The sequence below is a fragment of the Moschus berezovskii genome, chromosome 7 (assembly GCF_049115385.1).
Source record: "Moschus berezovskii isolate FMDL1 chromosome 7, NW_MosBer_1.0, whole genome shotgun sequence".
Taxonomy (NCBI): Eukaryota; Metazoa; Chordata; class Mammalia; order Artiodactyla; family Moschidae; genus Moschus; species Moschus berezovskii.
Window position 1 is genome coordinate 17,497,746 of NC_142466.1, and position 23,228 is coordinate 17,520,973.

The following is a 23,228-nucleotide window of genomic DNA, read 5'->3' on the forward strand; positions in this document are numbered from 1 at the left end:
ATCTCTAATCCTTCATCCCAACCTTCTGGGACAAACACTATTATGATTCCCATGTATAGATGAGGAAACAGTGGCTCAAGAAGATTAAACAACTTTTCCATGGAACACAGGCTGTAAATGGCAGAACCTGGAGACGAAGCGGAGTTTAACTCCAAAGGTCAAAGTCCTAATTCATGACACTGTATCACCAGGAATACGACCCCAAATGCTCTGCTGTTTCATTCAGAAAGACCCTGATTGCAGGAGATAATACGCATGGTTTGCCCAATGGACACGCAGTCCTCCCATTTCTCTGACAGTAAATTAAGACTGCTGGAGAACTTGATTCTTGGATCCACATCAGATCAGCATTTTTTGCTTGCCTGTTCATTTTCACTGAATTGTCAAGGTCATCAGCTGTCAGCATGGATCTTATAACAGATGGCTGCCTGACCTTCATTAGCATATTTATCATGACCTGTTGTTGGGTCCTAGCGTTCACTATACCCCGTGTCATCCTCTCCATGAAAACACACAGGAGAAATTTATTGTAGGTTTCCGTCTAATAAACGGTTCGCCTTCTCTAAAACCATTTGTTTCATTTCAATAGATGTTAGAAATTCAGTACCAGATCAGTAAGAGGTTCAGTGGCCACCTCTAGATCACAGAAACCAATCTTATCTCTGGGTGTAGTTTGCAGCTTTCCCCTCCCCACCATCCCTTCCCTTCTGCTCTTTAGGGTGATGCCTCTACTATTTAATTGAGGGACAGAGGCAGAAGGCAGCACTCCAATTTTCAGCTTTCTCTGAACTATACAAACGACCTTCTGTTCTCAGGGTTCTGCACTTACCTGTCTGCACCAGGTACTTGATACTGACTTCATCAACTGGGAAAAAGGCGGCAGTGGCCCCGTACTCTGGACACATGTTGGCAATCGTAGCTCGGTCAGCAATGGACAATTGGGCTACTCCTGGCCCAAAAAACTCGACAAACTTGCCCACTACCCCAACCTGGCGGAGGTGCTGAGCAACAGGATAATAACAGAATTTGAGATTTGATAACCCACAATTTTTTCCAGTATTTATTTATTTTTTATGGTCATGCCAGGCAGCATGCAGGATCGTAGTTTCCCAATCAGGGATTGAACCCGTGCTCCCCACATGGGGAAAGCAGAGTCTTAACCAGTGGACCAACAGAGAAGTCCTGATAACCCTTATTTAAAATGCAGAACTATCCCCTTGCAATTTTCATAAACTAGCCTTGTGAGTCAACACAAACAATAAATTAGCCCAATATATTTTGGATTATGGGCTTCCCAGGTGGTTCAGTGGTAAAGAATCTGCCTACCAATGTAGGAGATGCAGGTTGGACCCCTGGGTTGGGAAGATCCCCTGGAGTAGGAAATGGCAACCTGCTCTAGTATTTTTGCCTGGAAAATTCCATGGACAGAGGAGCCTGACAGGCTACAGTCCATGGGGTCGCAAAAAGTCAGACACAACTAAGCATACATTATAGATTACTTTTAAAAATAAAACTTAAAAAGCAATGCAACTAATACAACATGGTATCCTGTAGTAGATCCTAGAACAGAAAAGGGACATTACTAAAAAGACTGGTGGGGTTTCTAGTTTAGTTAAAAATGGCATACCAATATTAACTACTATTTCTGATAAACGTACCATGGTTAGGTAAGATGTTAACATCTGGGGGAGCTGAGAGAAAGGTAACAGAACTCTGTATTACCTTTATATTAACTCGCCTATAAATCTAAAATTATTTTAAAACAGTTCTTGAAAAAGAAAAAACAATATAAAAACACAATATTAAGAAAAGTTTTTCAAAATGAGAAAACTTTCTAAAGATTAAATAAATTCTTTCAGCTTAAATTAGTTGCGATTTGCACTTGCTGAGTAAGCAAAGCCTTGTTTCCAAGTGTATAATGAATGAATATCCTGAACACAGGTGTAAGTCAAAGGCAACCAAAAGAGTCAGGCAGTCTGACTCCCACGTCTTTTCCATACAAGCCATCAGCCAGAGCTGCAGCATCCGTGACCAGCTTGGGCCTGCATGAAATCAGCTTCATGAAGGGTGGACAACCATGTAGACAGGCTCTTCTGATTATGTGGAATTCTGCCAAATTTTGTGGGTAAAGCCTATATTATTCTACACTTGCACGATGTGGACATCTCTGTTAAGCTGTAGTATTCAAACATATCCAATTCTGATTTCCATGAAGATTAAGTCAAAACTATAGTATCCATCCAAAATACCCCAAGTCTCCAAACTACAACCAGAAAAAACTCTGTGATAATAAAAAAAATTACTTTTCTAATAATCTTTCAAAATGAAACTGCCTTCTTTCTGCAAAGGAAGCAAATCATCATAAAAGATTACTTTCAACAAGGGCAAAAAAAAAACCAAACAAACAACAACTAGTATTTTCCAGCTTGGAAAAACATCCATTACAATAAAGTAACTTAAAATACAGAGAAAGAAAATTTAAAAGTCAAAAATGATTCATAGAAAGAGTTTGTTATTTACATACAAAGAAGAACCACATGGAAGAAGTACAGAAGTATAAACATATGCATGGAAATGATTTTGTACAACCTCAGCATAGTGATCATCTCTAGAAACGAGGAGGGTGGCTTTAGCCATAAACATTACATTTCACTTCTTAAAAAAATGTATATACAGAGAGAGCTCTGAAGCAAAAACAGCAAAATGTTACCATCTGTTAAGTTTATATGGTGGGCATATAAGTGTCATTTTAACTTCTGTGTATTTAAACTATTTCACGGTTTCAAAAACATTTTTTTAAAGAAAAAGATTCATGCAGCAACAGAAGAGTGACGTGAACCTAATGATCTGAAATTTGACCACAGAATTCTCACCTTATCTCATCTCTTTTAAAGTTATCAACGTACTGTTTCCTAGCATTTCTAGAGCACGTGGAAACCAAGAGTCCATCAAGGACTTCCTCCCAGTTTGCCACTGAGACTCTAAGACCCCAGAAGAGGCAGCACTTGGTTACCTTGGTGATGGTGAGCACGATGTCAGTGGATGTTACCAGGGGCTGGGGATTTCCCACCAGCCTGTAGCCGATCACCTGGGGAAGCACCATGCTGATTGGCTGGCCCAGCATCACAGCTTCTGCTTCGATACCACCTACACCTGTATGCAATAATGGTTTCATGACTCTCAGGCATAGTTCAGTATCATTAATAAGTAGTCAACCCACTTACAGTATTTTACTAGTGTAGACCTATATTTCCATAAAGAACAGTTACTTTTCCTCTATTTCCCTCTACAGAATTTTTAACAAGTGTTTCTCAGAGTGTGGTCTCCCGACATCTAGATCAAAACCCCCAGGATTCCATACTGAAAAGGAGAGTGAGGGTCAGGAGTATCCATTTTTAACAGACTCTCTGGGTGGTTTTCATTTATTTTAAATGTCCCTAACCCCCTGTTCCAATTCATTCTTCTAAACATCATACTATGTAAAAGGCACAAAACACTTTTCGGGGCACTGGAAATATAGCAGTATGCAAAACAGACAAAAATACCTCTCCGATATTTGTTGGTCACTCAAATTCATGCTGCTGGAATGTAATGGGATCAAAGTAAATCGAGGTCCATGCCATAGACCAGCATATATGGAACAGGAACCCCAAAGAGCACTCACCCCAACCGAGGACGCCCAAGCCATCAATCATGGTGGTATGCGAATCTGTGCCCACAAGGCTGTCTGGGTAGTAATATCCATCCTGATCAAAGACCACTCTTGCCAAATACTCCAGATTCACCTGGTGGATGATTCCTGAGCCCGGTGGAATAATCCTCATGTTGTGAAAGGCCTGAGAGCCCCACTAGGGTTGAGAAATGGGAGGAACACTGTGACTGCCAGACACACCTTTATGCAGCTCACCTCTCCCTCGCACCCCACACATATGAAGAATCAATCAATGGAACCAATCTCTGCCCGTACCTTTAAAAATTCAAATCGTTCTTTATTTCTCTCAAATTCCAAGTCTTGATTCTTCTTTAAACTGTCTGCCCTGTCAAAGAGAACAACTAAACGTATAAATTTTGAGGCTTAAACTGTTACCAGTCAAAGTTATTGATGATAATAAACCAAATGGCATATCATCTGTAGGCCTGCTGGGTGGTAATGCATTTATTCACATGGCAAAGAAGAGTTAATCAAAGAAAAAAGAACTTTATTTTTTGATTCAGGTGATTTTTTTTACAATGCCTTTAAACATGGTGGGTAGAAAACATTAAGTGAATCTAAGTAAAAACTATTCTAATCATAAAGTCTGAGTCTTAGGAATAGACTTAATACATTTATGATGAGAACAGCAGTTTAGATTCTTAAAGAAGCCTTCTTTCCATACACTTTTCTCATCTGTGACTCTGTTATGACACCTCTCTGAGCTGAGCCATGCCTGGGACTGGCATTTTCATCTGTTTTATGTTGGGAGACAGGAACCCAGTGATGCCAGGAGGCACGGGAATTTGTAGGATCACAACCTCCTATCCTCCAAATGGAGGTTTACAGGGCAGGTGGTGCTGCCCAAGAACATCTATAAAACCCAAAATACATGCCAAGGTTTGCTCAAAGTCATTCCATCCATCAGGATGGATGTGGACAATGCAGAGCGTCAGGAAGCTTTTCCAGAGTTTTTATAATCAAACTACATTGTTTTGAGTCAAGAATGAGTCATAGTGGTGACTCCACGTGCTTAGCACACAGGAAGACTGTGTAAACTGTGTGTCGTGGACTGAGTGAGCATGGAAAAGGAGAGTAAAATTAACAGCTAAGAGCTAAGTCAGACCTCACTAACTGACAGTTAGCACTTACTGACATTACAAGAGCTAGGCACTAAAGTGCTTTACAATTGTTTTCTAATTTAGTCTTCTAAATAGCCCTTTAAGTTCAGTGCAGTTCAGTTGCTCAGTCGTGTCTGACTCTCTGCGACCCCATGAATCACAGCACGCCAGGCCTCCCTGTCCATCACCAACTCCCGGAGTTCACTCAAACTCATGTCCACAGAGTCAGTGATGCCATCCAGCCATCTCATTCTCTGTCGTCCCCGTCTCCTCCCGCCCCTAACCTTTCCCAGCATCAGAGTCTTTTCCAGTGAGTTAACTCGACGCATGATGTGGCCAAAGTATTGGAGTTTCAGCTTTAGCATCAGTCCTTCCAATGAACACCCAGGATCGATCTCCTTTAGAATGGACTGGTTGGATCTCCTTGCAGGATGGAAAAACAGTGGAAACAGTGTCAGACTATTTTTGGGGGCTCCAAAATCACTGCAGATGCTGACTGCAGCCATGAAATTAAAAGACGCTTACTCCTTGGAAGGAAAGTTATGACCAACCTTGATAGTAATATTAAAAAGCAGAGACATTACTTTGCCAACAAAGGTCCGTCTAGTCAAGGCTATGGTTTTTCCCATGGTCACGTATGGATGTGAGAGTAGGACTATGAAGAAAGCTGATCGCCGAAGAATTGATGCTTTTGAACTGTGGTGTTGGAGAAGACTCTTGAGAGTCCCTTTAAGTTAGGGGCAACTAATATCCACTTTTTTTTTCAAAAGGAGACAGACAGAAGGTAAGGTGCTTAAGACTGTTCTGTTCCGTTCTGTTCAGTTGCTCAGTCGTGTCCAACTCTTTGCGACCCCATGGACTGTAGCCTACCAGGCTTCACCATCCATGGGATTCTCCAGGCAAGAATACTGGAGTGGGTTACCATTTCCTTCTCCAGGGGATCTTCCCGACCCAGGGATCGAACCCGGGTGCTTAAGACTACCCAGCAAGTAAATGATGGAACTGGTGGTGAAACCCAGGCAGTCTGACTCCAGAATCAATGTTCTAAATCCCTATACTGCCTCCTTGCGGTAGTAGTTACAGAAACTGCAGCAGTGGAGCTGATGATGTAATAGCAACAACTACCATAATAATTACAGCAGAGGCCAACATGCAAGACACATCATAGACTTTACACACATGAACTCATTCGGTCATCATAACAACCCCTCACGTAGATACTACTATTATCCCAGTGTATACAAGAGGAAGCTGAAGTGCAGAAAGATTAGATAACTTTTCCAAGTACACTGAGGGCTCCATCCCTCCAGTCCCCACCTGTGTCTTTAGGCCCTCCACCTACATCCTAGTACACTGAGGGCTCCATCCCTCCAGTCCCCACCTGTCTTCAGACCCTCCACCTACATCCTAGTACACTGAGGGCTCCATCCCTCCAGTCCCCACCTGTGTCTTTAGGCCCTCCACCTTCATCCTAGAACACTGAGGGCTCCATCCCTCCAGTCCCCACCTGTGTCTTTAGACCCTCCACCTTCATCCTAGAACACTGAGGGCTCCATCCCTCCAGTCCCCACCTGTGTCTTCAGGTCCAGCTCCATATTCCGAATGTATCCTGAGCATCTATACCAGGAACACTTTGGGCACCACAAATGCAACAGGTCAAATTCTAATGTGTGACCTTCTTCCCTACATCTCCTCCTTGTCCTTGTCTGTCCATCCCTCATCTAATGATCTCCTCTTCTCCCACTTAGTACCTACAGCTATCAGAGTATTTATTCCAGAAACAGCGTCCTGTCCAGTTTCTAGTCAACCTTATCTTTTGTACTGTCACCAGAATTTGGTTTTCCAAAATACAGATCTTCACAACCCATGTTGACTCTTCCAGGGGATCCCATTTTCTAAATAAAGTACAAATCCCTTTCTATAAAAAACAAGGTCCTTCAGTCTGACCTCAGACTTCCTTCATGCACTGTCTCCCATCCTCCGGTCCAAACTGTCTGCTTCGGCGGCACTGTGGCCTTCATACTCTCCCACACCACACTTTCCTCAGGCCTTCGCATGCTCTGTTCTCTCTGTGTAGAATGCCTTTCCAGCTCCTTGTGGTAAACATGCCTGGGGACCTAGATTAACTGATACTCCTGAAAGAAACCTCCCAACTCTCCAAGTTAGAGATTTCATTCCTACACTTACTAACTGCATTCAAGCTATTCATTCTCTAATCTCTCTGCTTTTTGAGACTAACCTGCTTCTTGAACAAATACTGGCACACAATAGGTCTGTTAAATAGAATTTTTTTAATAAAAAAAAAGGAAAGGCATCTTGGAACATTATTCTTAGTCATGTATGGCCCTGCTCCATCTCTTCTGCCGTACTCTGAGCACACACGGACCCCCGTCATTATGCCTCATCCTCCTGTCTCTAGAAGGATGTCAGAGCTCCTTACAGCAGAAGCACAGAATTTAACCCACAGAATTTTGGGACCATCAGTTTGATATAAATGACACAGTCACAGGAGAAGCGGAAGCCAGAATTCTTAGGCTGCTTTATGATATGTTAATTCTAAGTTTAAAAAAAAACCCACCAACAACAACCCTTTTAGTCACTAAAACAGAACAACTTTCATGCTAACCTTGGCTCTTTCTTTAACTTAGTTCTAGTTATTCGAATGAATAAACAGACCTAGAATTCAGAGTTTTTCACCACTCAGAACTGCCCTAGATTTACCCAACCTGGTGAGTTTTTAATAAGATCTCTGAATGTGAATGGACTCACAGATTAAAGAGGAAATGTCCCCTTATTTACATAAATTGAAATCAGATCTGGATGCAGTTCAAAGTTTCTGAGTATTACATTTAATGGTACTCCAGAAATTCACAGAAAATATTTATAGAGGAAATAGTTCAGACATGCTTGAAATCTGGTTGGAAATTGCTATATTCTTGTTGGGATTTTTAAAAAGGTTCTTTCTGAGATAACTTTAAAAAACATTATAATAATGCATTAGTTAGATCCTTGATCCCTAAAGATAGTGTGAAGCCAATTACTAATATTCACACCAAGGAAAGAGCTTAGAAATACTTAACTGAGAAAATTCACCATCCTACCACCCCTTACCCAGTTGTACTAGTTCATTTCTGGAAATAGCTGGAAATAAGCCCACAGCACAGAGTTCCACAAAAGTTGAGACATACCACATTTAATTCTTTACAAAAATGAGGAAACAGACTGGGAGGTCAAATTGCAAAACCAAACTCAAGAAATAAAAACAAAACACTAGCAATGAAAATGCTTCTCACAGAAATGTTTCTCTCAAATTAAAAAAAAAAAAAAAGTGTTTGCTAGATTTGGGTATCATTTTAGATCAAAGCTCAACCTTGGATTTTGTGTTTTTCAAAAGAATATTTTCAGTATTACAGTGTAAATGGTGCTCGCTTCGGCAGCACATATACTACAGTGTAAATGAAAAAGGTTCATAAAAAATTGAAACCAGAGTTCATAGATGTCACAGTTTAAAGAGGAAACCAAGTCACAGGGAACTTGGTGCTGATTCAGATTCTTTACCTACTTAAGAGTCAGGAGTTCTTTGAGTTTTGAGTCAAATAACTTCAGCATTAAAATAATTGCAATTCTGTCTCCACCAGTACTTTTACTTTCCAGACCAGGGAAATAAAGGTAAATCCATGAAGGCCAATAAGAGTCTTCAAGAAAGATAAAAGTACCCCATGATTTTGTGAAGTTGTTGTTGTTCAGTTGCTAAATTGCATCCGACTCTTTGTGACCCCATGGACTTCCCTGTCCTTCACTATCTCCCGGAGTTTGCTCAAACTCATGTCCGTTGAGTCAGTGATGCTATCCAACCATTTCATCCTCTGACACCCTCTTCTCCTTTGCCTTCATTTCTGAAGTAGGACTTTAGGAAACATACTCTTCAATAGGACAATAGCTCGTGTATTTTTAACTCTTCCCTTTGAAATCAAAATATTAGATTGAGCTCATGTAATTTAAGGGAAAAAAAAAAGCCTAAGGATGGGTTTAGAGTCCAAAGGAAAGGAAAGAGCTGGCAAGTATCCAGTCTGCTTGTTCCAAGAACTGACAGTTCAGGAGACAAAGCAGATTTCTCTCTATTCCTGAATTTTTCTGGTTTGGATATTGTCAATACTAATTTGAGAGTGACCACTTTCTACATTTCTCTTAAGGCTATATGGAACCCACTTAAACTGCAAGGAAGCAAATAAAGGTTTTGAGGTTTTCTTCTTCCCTTTGTGAGGTTGGTTTCACATTCTTAAATGAACTTCTATTATAAAAACAACAGCTTCTTATTGTAAAAATAAAGAATAGTTATAATCGCTTAGCAGTTTGGCACCTCTCTTTCCAATTCTTTAATCTCTGCCTAGCTTTTCATTGCGGAGAAGACAATGGCATCCCACTCCAGTACTCTTGCCTGGAAAACCCCATGGATGGAGGAGCCTGGCAGGCTGCAGTCCATGGGGTAGCTGAGGGTCGGACACGACTGAGCGACTTCACTTTCATGCACTGGAGAAGGAAATGGCAAACCACTCCAGTGTTCTTGCCTGGAGAATCCCAGGGACGGGGGAGCCTGGTGGGCTGCCATCTATGGGGTTGCACAGAATCGGACACGACTGAAGTGACTTAGCAGCAGCAGCTTTTCATTGAACTGAGATCACTCTATACAGGCAATTTCTACCTGGCTCCTTGAGCTAACACATGAGCATGTTCCAAGTGTTATTAAGGATTTAAATATAACCTTAACAATTACTTAATATACTTATTATAAGGATGTATGTAATTTAATAAATCACTCTCCTTTGTTGGGACACCTAGAATGCTTTTAGGTTTTCTCTATTATAAATAATACTTTAAAGAGCACTGTTTAGTCACTAAGCTTCTGCTGAATTTCAGAAAACTATAAAGGGTATGTTTAGAAGTAGAAATCCCAGGACAAAGGACATGGCAATTTCTAAGGATCCAAATACACAGTGCTTTCATTATTTCTAATTTCTAGCACTATCAGCAGTGTATAAAAGTGTCTCCATCATGACACCTTTATAATTAATAACATTTATTTTCTAATCTTAACTATGTTGATAAGAGAAAATGGTATCTCAAGGGTTTAATTTACCTTTTTATTACTTGTAAAGTTGAGAAGGCTTTATATACTGTTTATCATTTTCTTTTACTGTGAAATGTCTACTTTCCTTTGCCCACTTATTTGCTGGGTTTTACTGTTTCTTTTTTTTTTTCAAATAGGTCACACATACTCTGTATGTATTAAGGCTGTTAACCCTGTTGAGAGTATTTCTCAAGTTGTCGCCTGTGAGCTCTGAGGTCCTTACATCTGCAGTCTCTGTGCCTTTGTTTCATTCATCGCCTCTCAACTGAGAAAATCTTCCTCGTCAAGACATTTGACACACAGAGTTACATTTTCTTCTAAATGTTTGATGATTTACTTTAAAAATATTAATGCTTTCAATCATAGGTACTGTTTTTTCTACCAGAGAATTAATTTTCCCAGCATTGTATGCAGAACAGTTATTTCTTTTTAACTAAGGTTCTATCTAAAGTTGGAAATAATTTTACTTAGTTACATTTCTAAGTGAAGGAATCAGCCTTCCAGCAGTACCTGGCTGCCCTCCCTGTATTCATACCCTTGTTGTGTAATCTTGCAGTTACTGGAGTGAATGCCTCCACCCCTGACTTTGGGCTCGACCGTGGGCCTTGCTCTGATTAATGTCATTGTGAACAGAAGTGATCAGATGTCAGGCCCTCATCAAGGCCTCAAGAGATGCTGCAGGTTCCCGCTTGCTCTCTCAGGCCTCTGTGATGCCCCGACAGCTGCTTTCTCCTTTAGCCTGGGCTCCCAAAGCAGCCCACAGAGAATGGGGCAGGCCTAGCTGCCCTGCAGATGTGCAGTTAAGCAGTCAACCCAGCCAAGGCTGGGTGAGGCACAGCTGCCCTACACTCAGCTGAGATTAGCTGGCCTCCCAACTAACTGGTAGACATGTAAGAGATACATTTTTATCGTCTACTGCCACTGAGATTTTACTGGTAGGTTATTGGTAGGGTTATGGCAGGAAGAGAGAACCGAATATCCCGAACGGTAGAAGTACCAAAGGAAAAGAAAGGTACAGACATTACGGACACTCATGTGGAGAGGCAGAGATGGCGAGATATAAAATAATCACTTGGAATCAAAAGAGGACTAAGGATTCAGTGGTTAGAAAAAGCAAAACAAAACACCTAAACTCTTTTAAGGTCACACACATACTTGTACTAACAAGCTCTCCTGGCAGAAATCTGTTTGTGTTTTTCACCCAAACTTAGACTTAAACATAGCCTGCTCCCCCGCAGGAAGTAAAAAGAAAGGAAAAAAAGATTAATGTCCCCATCACTAAAAAAAAACTCCAAGGGAAAATATATAGTAAGTTTGAGTTTTTCTGAATATATCGTTTAAAGATTTTTCTTCTTTTATTTAATGATATACACACACACAAGAAAGACTTATACTCCAAGATTTTGCACAAAGCAGAAAACCCAAATATTCATCCTAATCTCTCACCTTCTGTTGAAATCAACCTGGATGGAATGATCAATGACAAGATCAGCAGGACAGATGGGGTTTATTTTCTCTGGATTGCCTCCTAACTTTTTCACAGCATCACGCATGGCAGCAAAGTCAACCACAGCTGGCACACCCCTAAGAAATGGGAGAATTAAGCAGAAAACAAATCTGTTAAACAAGTGTTATGTGGTTGTTTTCAGCTTTTGTCTCTGCTGAAAATATTGGCAAGAGGGCTGTCTCACCAGCGGAGCCAGCTGCTGGTGGATGTCAGAAGAGTGAAAGCTGCTAAATACATTTCCTTGAGTGGAAATCACATCAGTAATGGGTATCACAGCTGAGTGGTACGTCTATATGCAATTTTATTCCTGCATTAAAGTTCACAACCAATGTGGTTTAGGCAGAGAAACTGTCAGAGAGCTGGCACTTAAAAACTTTGGAACTTTTTCTGCTATCACTGTTCCCTACTCACATGGTGGGTTAACAAAGTCCTGGGCAAGACATACAGATCACACCCTTCAACTTCAGACCAAATTTAAAGGAGTGGCTATAACTCAGAAAAGCAGGCTGTGAATCAAGTTTATAATAAGTGCATCCTTCCTTTTTATTATATTACAGAGTAAAATATGAGTAATCATCCCCTAAAAAAATGAAATTTGGTCTCCAGAAGGAATAAAATAACATCGTTTAAAAAAATGAAAAGGTAGTTGTCACAGAAGGAGGCTGTGAAGGGCCTCCCTGGTGGTCCACTGATTAAGAACCCACCTGCCAATGCAGGGGACACGGCTTCAATCCCTGATCCGGGAAGATCCCATACGTCATAAGGCAACTCAGCCCGTGTGCCACAACTACTGAACCTGCGCTCTAGAGCCCAGGAGCCGCAGCTCCTGAAGCCCATGTACTGAGAGCCTGTGCTCTGCAACAAGAGAGGCCACTGCAATGAGAGGCCAGCATACCACAACCAGAGAGTATTCCCTGCTCACTGCAGCTAAAAGCCCGTGGGCAGCCATAAAGACCCAGTGCAGCCAAAAATAAACCAATAAATAAATAGATTTTTTTTTTTAAAGTGAGGCTGTGACGGGAAGCAGTTCTTGGGACTAACAGGGTGTGATCAGAGACTTAACAGCAACACATCAGGCCTTGCAAACTACGTTTATCTCCCCTCCAGTGATACATATCAACATTCCAAGGATGGCTGTTTAAAACCTGGCTCCCTGGGTGACAGGATGTGGGGGAGAAAAGATTCTAAGACAGTTCCACTTCATGCTGTTTCTTTCAACTTTTTTGCTAGTACACTGAGGACTAGGATCTTCAAGACCAAGGACAATGACCTCCGCCGCTGGAAAAGGTGGATGAGTACCATCCCTGAGATTATCTCCTGCCATCTGGGATGACCGCCCTCTTTTGCTTTCAAGTGTCTCTGAATAGTGAGTGAAAAATCACACGATCACTGTGTTGGGTTTTTTTTTTTTTTGCCTTTAAAAAGCCTTCTTTACAGGCTGACAAGGGAGGGAGAGAAGAGAGTAAGGTGACACGAGGCTCACGTAAAGTCCTGCAGGATGACTCGGGCAGGCTTAAAGGGCACTTCTATGTTCTTATGCTGCATGACCTTCCAATTCAGGATATTTTCAACATCATTTTTCTTCACCAAAAACTGATCACAGTTCCGAATGGCTGCCTCCAGGAGAACTCTGATAGAAAATGGTAAGGATCCTAGGAATAAAAGGAGAAAGCATAACAAAACAAACAAAAATTCATGAGACATCTTATGATCAGAGCTCTTTAAAGCCAATCTCCATCCAAACTTGATACAAGGCAACATCCCCTCTAGTCTTTCAAGAGGGAAAGAGAGTAAATTTAAACTGATTTCAACGATTTGAAATATAAGAACATTGAATGGGTTTGAGATATTCACTTACTAGAAAATACCTAAGCCTAGACAAAAATAAAATATTACAGTTAATTCTTTCATAACCAGTGGCTGCCTAGCCTTGGAATCCAGTAACAGAGCTTCCCTTAAGTTATCATGAAAGAAATCAGTCTAGATTATTTAATTTGCTGTATTACTGTTAGTAAAAGTCACACATACACACATACACAGAATAGTATTTGTTATGAAACCTCAGTGTGTAAAAAATGAGAAAATAATCCCTTGACAATGATTAAAATAAGACCAAAGAATAGTCATATATACCTTTCAAAGGAAATAAACACCTAAACTCCATGGAGCATGGTCATTGGTAACCATGTTTTTTAGAATAAGCCAATGGTAATTTTCAAGAAAATTTATTTTGCTTATAAAAGAAGTGGTTCATCTTGATACATAAGAATTATTCACTAGTCTTATCCAGAAAAGGCAAGAGTACAAAGGCAGAAACGCATAGGAGTTGGGACAAAAAAGGCTTGTGTTTTCATCCTCTTCCGCTATCTTTTTGTTGTTCAGTTGCCAAGTTGTGTCTCACGCTGCACACCATGAACTGCAGCACGCCAGGCCTCCCTGTCCTTCACTACCTCCCTGAGTTTGCTCAGACTCATGTCCATGGAGTCAGTGATGCCATCCAACCACCTTATCCTGTGTCGTTCTCCTCTACTCTTGCCCTCAGTCTTTCCCAGCATCGGGGTCTTTTCCAGTGAATCAGCATCAGGTGGCCAAGGAACTGGAGCTTCAGCTTCAGCATCGGTCCTTCCATTGGATATTCAGGGTAGATTTCCTTTAGGTTTGACTGGTTTGATCCAGTGGATGTTAGCAATTTCATCTCTGGTACCCCTGACTTTTCTAAATCCAGCTTGTACATCTGGAAGATGTACTTACTGCTGAAGCCTAGCTTGAAGGATTTTGAGCATTACCTTGCTAGCATGTGAAATAAGTACAATTGTGTGGTAGTCTGAACATTCCTTTGCATTACCCTTTGGGATTGGAATGAGAACTGACCTCTTCCAGTCCTGTGGCCATTGCTGAGCTTTCCAGATTTGCTGGCATATTGAGTGCAGCACTTTCACAGTATCATCTTTTAGGATTTGAAATAGCTCAGCTGGAATTCCATCACCTCCACTAGCTTTGTTTGTAGGAATGCTTCCTAAGGCCCACTTGACTTCACACTCCAGGAAATCTGGCTCTAGGTGAGTGATCAGAGCATCGTGGTTATCTGGATCATTAAGAACTTTCTCGTACAGTTCAGTTCAGTTCAGTTCAGTCGCTCAGTCGTGTCTGACTCTCTGCGACCGCATGAATCACAGCACGCCAGGCCTCCCTGTCCATCACCAACTCCCAGAGTTCACTCAAACTCATGTCCACAGAGTCGGTGATGCCATCCAGCCATCTCATTCTCCGTCGTCCCCTTCTCCTCCCGCCCCCAACCTTTCCCAGCATCAGAGTCTTTTCCAGTGAGTCAACTCGTCGCATGAGGTGGCCAAAGTATTGCAGTTTCAGCTTTAGCATCAGTCCCTCCAATGAACATCCAGAATTGATCTCCTTTAGAATGGACTGGTTGGATCTCCTTGCAGTATAAGGGACTCTCAAGAGTCTTCTCCAACACCACAGTTCAAAAGCATCTATTCTTCGGCGATCAGCTTTCTTCACAGTCCAACTCTCACGTCCATACATGACCACGGGAAAAACCATTGCCTTGACTAGACGGACCTTGGTTGGCAAAGTACTGTCTCTGCTTTTTAAAATACTATCAAGGTTGGTCATAACTTTCCTTCCAAGGAGCAAGCGTCTTTTAATTTCATGGCTGCAATCAGCATCTGCAGTGATTTTGGAGCCCAAAAATATAAAGTCTGACACTGTTTCCACTGTTTTTCCATCTATTTCCCATGAAGTGATGGGACCAGATGCCATGATCTTTGTTTTCTGAATGTTGAGCTTCAAGCCAACCTTTTCACTCTCCTCTTTCACTTTTATCTGGAGGCTTTTGAGTTCCTCTTCACTTTCTGCCATAAGGGTAGTGTCATCTGCATATCTGAGGTTATTGATATTTCTCCCAGCAATCTTGATTCCAGCTTGTGCTTCTTCCAGCCCAGCATTCCTCATGATGTACTCTGCATATAAGTTAAATAAACAAGGTGACAATATACAACCTTGACGCACTCCTTTTCCTATTTGGTACAGTTCTGTGTATTTTGCCATCTCTTCTTAATCTCTTCTGCTTCTGTTAGGTCCTTGCTGTTTCTGTCCTTTATTGTGCCCATCTGTGCATGAAATGTTCCCTTGGAATCTCGATGTTCTTGAAGAGATCTCTAGTCTTTCCCATTCTATTGTTTTTTCTCTATTTATTTGCATTGTTCATTTAAGGCTTTCTTATCTCTATTTTTTTGGGCTCCAAAATCACTGCAGATGCTGATTGCAGCCATGAAATTAAAAGACGCTTGCTCCTTGGAAGGAAAGTTATGACCAACCTTGACAGTATATTAAAAAGCAGAGACATTACTTTGCCAACCAAGGTCCATCTAATCAAGGCAATGGTTTTTCCCGTGGTCATGTATGGACGTGAGAGTTGGACTGTGAAGAAAGCTGATCGCCGAAGAATAGATGCTTTTGAACTGTGGTGTTGGAGAAGACTCCTGAGAGTCCCTTGGACTGCAAGGAGATCCAACCAGTCCATTCTAAAGGAGATCAATCCTGGATGTTCATTGGAGGGACTGAGGCTAAAGCTGAAACTGCAATACTTTGGCCACCTCATGCGACGAGTTGACTCACTGGAAAGGACTCTGATGCTGGGAAAGGTTGGGGGCGGGAGGAGAAGGGGACGACGGAGAATGAGATGGCTGGATGGCATCACCGACTCTGTGGACATGAGTTTGAGTGTACTCTGGGAGTTGGTGATGGACAGGGAGGCCTGGCGTGCTGTGATTCATGGGGTCGCGGAGAGTCGGACACGACTGAGCGACTGAACTGAACTGAACTGAACTATCTCTCTCTGCTTTTCTCTGCAACTCTGCATTCAGTTCGGTGTATCTTTCCCTGCCTTTCACTTTCCTTCTTTTCTCAGCTATCTGTAAGTCCTCCTCAGATAACCATTTTGCCTTCCGGCATTTCTTCTTCTCAGGGATGGATTTGGTCACCACCTCCTGTACAGTGTTACGAACCTCCGTCCATAGTTCTTCAGACATTCTGTCTACCAGATCTAATCCCCTGACTCAATTTGTCACCTCCACTGTATAATCATAAGGGATTTGATTTAGGTCATACCTGAATGGCCAAGTGGCTTTCCCTACTTTCTTCAATTTGAGCTTGAATTTTCCAATAAGGTACTGATGGGCTGAGACACAGTCAGCTCCAGGTCTTGTTTTTGCTGACTGCAGAGAGCGTCTCCATTTTCAGCTACAAAGAATATAATCAATCTGATTTTGGTATTGACCATCTGGTGATGTCCATGTGTAGAGTTGTCTCTTGTGTTGTTGGAAAAGGGTGTTTGCTCTGACCAGTATGTTCTCTTAGCGAAACTTCTGTTAGCCTTTGCCCTGCTTCATTTTGTACTCCAAGACCAAACATGCCTGTTACTCTAGGTATCTCTTGACTTCCTACTTGTGCATTCCAGTCCCCTATGATGAAAAGGACATTTTTTGTTGTCGTTGTTAGTTCTAGAAGGTCTTGTAGGTCTTCACAGAATTGTTCAACTTTAGCTTCTTTGGCATTAATGGTTAGGGCATAGACTTGAATTCCCGTGATGTTGAATGGTTTGCCTTGGAAACGAACAGAGATCATTCTCTCATTTTTGAGACTGCACCCAATACTGATTTCAGACTCTGGTTGACTGTGAGGGCTACTCCATTTTCTTCTAAGGGATTCTTGTCCACAGTAGTCAATATAATAGTCATCATTATTAAATTCTCCCATTCCCATTTTAGTTCAGTGATTCCTAAAATGCCAATGTTCACTCTTGCCACTTCCTTTTTGACCACATCTAATGTACCTTGATTCATGGAGCTAACATTCCAGGTTCCTATGCAATACCGTTCTTTACAGCATCGGACTTTACTTTCACCACCAGGCACAGCACAATTGGGTGTCCTTTCCACTTTGGCTCAGCCTCTTCATTCTTTCTGAAGCTATTTCTCTGCTCTTCCCCAGTAGCAAACTGGATACCTACAGACCTGGGAGGCTCATCTTTCAGTGTCATATCTTTTTGCCTTTTCATACTGTTCATGGGGTTCTCAAGTCAAGGATACTGGTGTGGTTTGCCATTCCCTTCTCCAGTGGACCACGTTTTGTCAGGCCCTGGCTAGCAGGGCCATGCCCTTCAGTTGTCAATGTAGCTGGAGGACGTGCCCAGTGCCCTGGCTGTCCCACTGCTGGTTCTCGTTGAGCGTGTAAACCTTCACTGGCTGCTGGGTGGGTTGGTCAACATTCCACCCGAGGGCCTGGGCAAAGGCCCTTCTGGAGTTGTTGCCTGGAGCTGACTGATGTTGGAGGAAGCCCAGGAGTGCATAGCTCCCCAGCCTCTCTGCCGCCACTGCTTGCCCTAGGGCCAATCCACCACCCAGCGGCCTGACTGTTGCCGCTGGCCACCTATTACCTACATAGTTGTTATTTAATCATGCCATTGACTCTCTTTGGGCCTCAGCTTCCTCAGGACATTTTAATGTTTTTGAATATAGCCTGATAGGCTTGTTATTCAAATTAAATAATATACATGTACAAACACTCTCTATACCAAGTGTTATATAAATGTTATATGTATATAACCATTGTCTACTGGAAAATGAGCAATGTAAGGAGGGTGTGTGTGTGTATTTGTGTGGTTAATCCGAGACCATTCAGCCATTCTCTGCTACTCCCTCTTCCAACTCTCCTAAAGGCTGATTTATTAGGTAGTTTACTTAGTACACAACTGATATTCCAATTGCTATCAGAGCATTTATATCAAAGAGCCATGTACTGACCATATCTGGAATCCTCCAATTTATTCAAATTGAAGAACTTCTTTCCTGGTTGTGCAGGATCCAAAGGCTCAACAAGGTGTGCAAATGGGTTGCTCATGATTCCTGATGACCACGTGTCCCTGAAAAGGACAGAGAACATTTAATTTCTACTCTCAAAGCTGGATCTTATTTATTCCAATGAGTATTTGCCCTCTTTAACAATTATGATACACACTGACTTCAAGAAATCACTTATTATCTTTTCAGAGTGGTGGGAAGGGTGGGACACAAATGAATACCAGAATGATATTCTTAGCAAAGAAAATGACCTCTGTGAAGCTCCTGTGAAAGCTAGCATTCACCTCTTAAGACTGTACCATTCCAAACTTCTTTTGTCTTATATCTGAAACTTTCCAACATGATTGCACTGATAAGACATGAGGCAGAAGGGAAATGAAGGAACTGTCACACGGCAAATCGCAAACATATGAACATCTGAGCTGGATTCATGTTTTGCTTGATAGGAGGTATGAGGTCTGGAGCATGTGACATTGTATAACTACATAAAACCTGAACTCTGGAAGAGCGGGCTTGAAAACAGCTGTTTTCTTTTGTAACTGCCTCTGCAGCATTTGAAATAAACTTGTTAGTTAGAAGTCTTCTGGACTCACTTTTACATACGGTGGCAAGAGTGTGTTCACATCAAGGAATCTTTAAGGTACCTGGTTGATGTATAAAAGGCCAAACTCCCAAATAAGTCTGGAGAGGACCCTCTACCCCAGCTCTGGGCAGAACTTCTCCTGTATCTTTTTATACATTGTAAGTGGTGAACAAAAAAGACCTGGCCTGCACCATACAGATAAACAGTGATTCAAGTAACTATACGATTCAGAGCAAAACACTCCAGGGTAGGAGTTGGAAGACTTGCTTTCTAGATCTACCTCTTTGGCGAAAATCCTTATCAGTCCATTTTTCAGTCTTAATTATTATACAAGAATAGTAAAGTTTCCCTACCTAATCCAAGGTTTTATGAATAAATATTTAAAAGCTCAACCTATTTTGGGGATGACTGATAGGAAATGATCAACACACTATAAAATGAAAAAAATGAAAAGATATGTATCTCGGTAAACCCATCATAAACAGGAAATACCATAAGCTGAAATGCATTTAATGTACTAAGCTACTGAACATCACAGCTTAGCCAAGTCTACCGCAGATATTCTCAGAACTCTTAACGCTAGCTTACAGTTGGGCAAGATAACCTAATACAGAGTTGAATATCTCATGTAATATATTGACTACTGTATTTTAAATGAAAAACAGAGTGGCTGTTCGAGTACAGAATGGCTGTGAGGTTGTTCATCCCAGTGATGGCACGACTGACTGGGAGCTGCGCCTGCAGCTACTCACGATCACAGCAGAGCACAGTACCGCCTAGCACCAGCCTGGGCAAGGATCAAAACTCAAAACTCAAAGTGTGTTTCTACTGAACGCCTATCGCTTCTGTACCAAAGTGGCAAAAAAGAAAAAAAAAATCGTAAGCTAAACCATCGTAAATCGAGGACCGTGTGTCGAGAAAACAACTGTCTGTGAGGATGAACAGTGACAGTGGGCCTCGTCTCCAGAGACAGGCCCGTGTCTTCATCAAGACCCAAAACAGACTGGGTCCTTCGGCGAATGAGTGAGTTAAAGTCGCTCAGTCGTGTCCACTCTTTGCGACCCCACGGACTGTAGCCTGCCAGGCTCCTCTGCCCACAGGATTCTCCAGACAAGAATACTGGAGTGGGTTGCCATTCCCTTCTCCAGGGGACCTTTCCAACCCAGGGATCAAACCTGGGACTCCTACACTGCACGCAGATTCTTTACTGTCTGAGCCACGAGGGAAGCCCCTGAAGAGGGACAGCGGCCTCAAAGGCAGGACTGGGAGGAGGACTCACACTCATCGTCTATCCTTTGGTATTGTTTGCATTTTAAACTGAGAACAAATAAAGTTGTTTGAAAATGAGTTAAAAACTTAAGAGAGAGAATGTGTTCGTTCACTCTGTCTGAAGTCCAGTGCTGGGCTGTTCTGATGAGAGGCAGCTGAGCGAGGAGTAGCCCTGCCTTCCTGGAGTGCCCTGTGCAGGAGGGCCAGGATAGTCCGGGCACCTGTAATGGACAAGAGAGAATGCAGTGGAAAGGCATGTGTGTGAGAGAGATAGTGTGTGCGTGCGGGGGTGTGTGTGGCTGTGTAGAGGTGGGGGGTGGGGGGGGTGGGGAACGGATCTGATCAGCACTTTGTTGCTAGGAGTGGCCTCTTTCCCCTGGACCCACGTGGTTTTTTAAAAAAAGATCTTTATTGAATTTGTTATAGTATTGCTTCTGCTGTGTATGTTCTGGTTTTGGGGCCTCAAGGCATGTGGGATCCTAGCTCCCCAACCAGGGATCGAACCGGCACTCCCTGCATTGGATGGCAAAGACTTAACCAGTAGGCCACCGTGGAAGTCCCATCCCATGTGGTTTTTGCTGGAGCTGCCATTTGGTGGGGGAAACTAAAGGCCAAGTGACTGCCTTCTCTAGGAATTCTGGAACTGAAACTAAAGAAAGGCCAGCAGGGGACGCTGGGGCATGTTGCAGCTCTATTTACAAAAGTACGCAACCCAGGTCATCTGCAGTAGAATTACCTGGGGATCTTTCTTGTTAAAAATAGACTCCTGGGTCCCACCCCCACCCCCAAAGCTGCTGAATCAGAAGGGACTGGGGAAGCAGCGGGACCCAGTAATCTCCTGGGTGTCTCTAGCAGGTGTCCAGTCTGAGAATTATTGCTGGACAGTGTGGAGGGTCAGGTGAGGAACGCCCACTTATTTCAGAAGGCAGTGAGGGACCATGGAAGGGAGATGTGTAAGACGGCGAGGGAATGAAACCAAAACACCACCCAATTCAGGAAGGGGCCCTAAACAAGGGAAGCAGGCAGCGCCTGGCCAGGCAGCTCAGGCATTGTTTGCCCAGCCAAGGGAGCAGCACCCACTTGGCTCCAGCCACAAGCTGCATGCAGGAATTCCAGCCCGGTGTGGACGGTGTTCAAGCGAGGCTGGCAATCTGGATTTCCACCCAAACTCTCTTGATTTACAAATGTTGGTAACTAAATTTTCCGAAACGACTGAGTGGGCCTGCACCATGATGGCCAAACCACACACACCCATGGGTGAGCCCTGACCTGCGTTCTCACTCAGCCTGGCAGGTGTTTTGGAGGAATCGTAGGAAACTGAAGAGAAAACTTGGGCAAGGAAACTCTGGAAGTGGTGGGAACCTTTTGCTGAATCAGGCATGGTGGGCAGATCATATCTTTAAAAAATCTTAAGTCAGAGTGAATCATTCCTGTTTCTCTGTCGAGCCCTAAAGGGGCTCAGTTTGCCAAAATTCTATGGGCAAACCAGTTGCTAAATTATACCCATATCTGCCATGACACGGTGAGGACTCAACGTGTCAGTTTGCTTCCCTGCAGCTTACAAATGTGGGCTTCCCAGGTGGCGCTAGCGGTAAAGATCCTACTTGCCAATGCACAAGGCATGAGATGCAAGTTCGATCCCTGGTCAGGAAGATCCCTTGGAGGAGGGCATGGCAACCCACTCCAGTATTCTTGCTTGGAGAATCCCATGGACAGAGGAGCCTGGAAGGCTACAGTCCATGGGGTTGCAAGGAGTCAGACATGATTGAAGCGACTCAACACAGCTTACAGATGCCCCCAGCAGAACTCTGGAAGTCTTACATGATTCTTGCTGTTCCTACCACCCTACAAAGCCAGCTGGTATTTCAGGTTTGCATATATGTCTCCCTGGTGGCTCAGATGGTAAAGAATCTGCCTGCAGTGAGGGAGACCCGGGTTTGATCCCTGGGTCAGGAAGATCCCCTGGAGAAGGAAATGGCAACCCGCTCCAGTGTTCCTGCCAGGGTGATCCGGTGGACAGAGGTGCATGGCAGGCTACAGTCCACGGGGTCGCACAGAGTCAGACACGACTGAGCGACTTCACTCATTCACTCACATATGGTGACCAGTGTGGCTCTTGCAGAAAATAAGTTGTGTAACACACTTTCCATCTGCCTCTTTTTTTCTTTAAAAACTACATAATTATCTAGTTTCAGAACATAAATGAAGGAACTCTTACTTGCAGGAGTTAGGAGAGAGATGAACCAATTGCTAATTACTAAGTATCTTCTATAACCCTGGCCACAACTGTAAATTTCAGCCTATCATTACTCTCATTTTATAGCAGGGAAGACTGCAGCTCTGAGACACGATAGCTCGCTGCAGGGCATACATCCAGTTAGAGGCAGAGCTAGGCTTTGATCTCTGGCTTTCTCTACCAGCTCCTTGGGGCCACCTCTCTAGGTGTGGCAACTCCTCATCTGAAGGAGGTGCTGGCTGGAGGCCACCAAGCAACCCCTGCTGCTGCTGCTGCTGCTAAGTCTCTTCAGTCGTGTTTGACTCTGTGAGACCCCATAGACGGTATCCCACCAGGCTCCGCCGTCCCTGGGATTCTAAAGGCAAGAACACTGGAGTTGATAAAAAGCCAGGAGACTTGTGGGCCTGCAGAATCCTCCTACAAGCCTCAGTTTTCAATACTAGAGTTGCCTTTCCTGCTTTCTAGGGCTCAGCCAGCACAGTGGCCTGGGCCGGGCATTGATTGCCACATGTCCCTTGCCACTCTGAGCCCCAGGTCAGTGGAAAGCAAGAGCAGCTTTTGCAACCCCAAACTGGTTTTGCTTGGAAGCTGGGAAATGTCTACTCCCCGCCGTCCCCCCCAACCCCAGCTTTAAACCTGGAGGGGTCTGGAAATCAGAGCCACTTCACAGTTTCACTCACTCTATTTTTGTATTTCAAATGACCTTACAGGAGTTCCCAGTGCTTCAGGAACCCCAAGAGGGAGCCAAAGTGACCACATTCCAAGCAGGGTGTGAGAAGGATCTCTGCCTTGGGGACAAGCCAGACCAGAGT

At 43.1% G+C, this 23,228-nt stretch overlaps 1 protein-coding gene across 2 annotated transcripts in view; it reads right to left on the reverse strand.

Annotated features, from left to right (window-relative positions):
- ACO1 (aconitase 1) overlaps positions 1 to 23,228 on the reverse strand; it is a 70,266-nt gene that overhangs the window by 25,113 nt on the left and 21,925 nt on the right. Inside the window, exons 1-8 of one of the 2 annotated variants that reach the window (XM_055428109.2) lie at positions 20,191 to 20,329; positions 18,272 to 18,390; positions 12,931 to 13,099; positions 11,387 to 11,524; positions 3,968 to 4,037; positions 3,665 to 3,848; positions 3,014 to 3,153; positions 830 to 1,001 (exon numbers count right to left, since the gene is read on the reverse strand). In XM_055428109.2, coding sequence (XP_055284084.1) covers positions 830 to 1,001; positions 3,014 to 3,153; positions 3,665 to 3,848; positions 3,968 to 4,037; positions 11,387 to 11,524; positions 12,931 to 13,099; positions 18,272 to 18,368 — 970 coding nt within the window. In that variant the 5' untranslated portion in view covers positions 18,369 to 18,390; positions 20,191 to 20,329. Of the gene's footprint in view, positions 1 to 829; positions 1,002 to 3,013; positions 3,154 to 3,664; positions 3,849 to 3,967; positions 4,038 to 11,386; positions 11,525 to 12,930; positions 13,100 to 18,271; positions 18,391 to 20,190; positions 20,330 to 23,228 lie in introns of those variants that run through there. The other variant, XM_055428108.2, reaches the window with a different exon arrangement.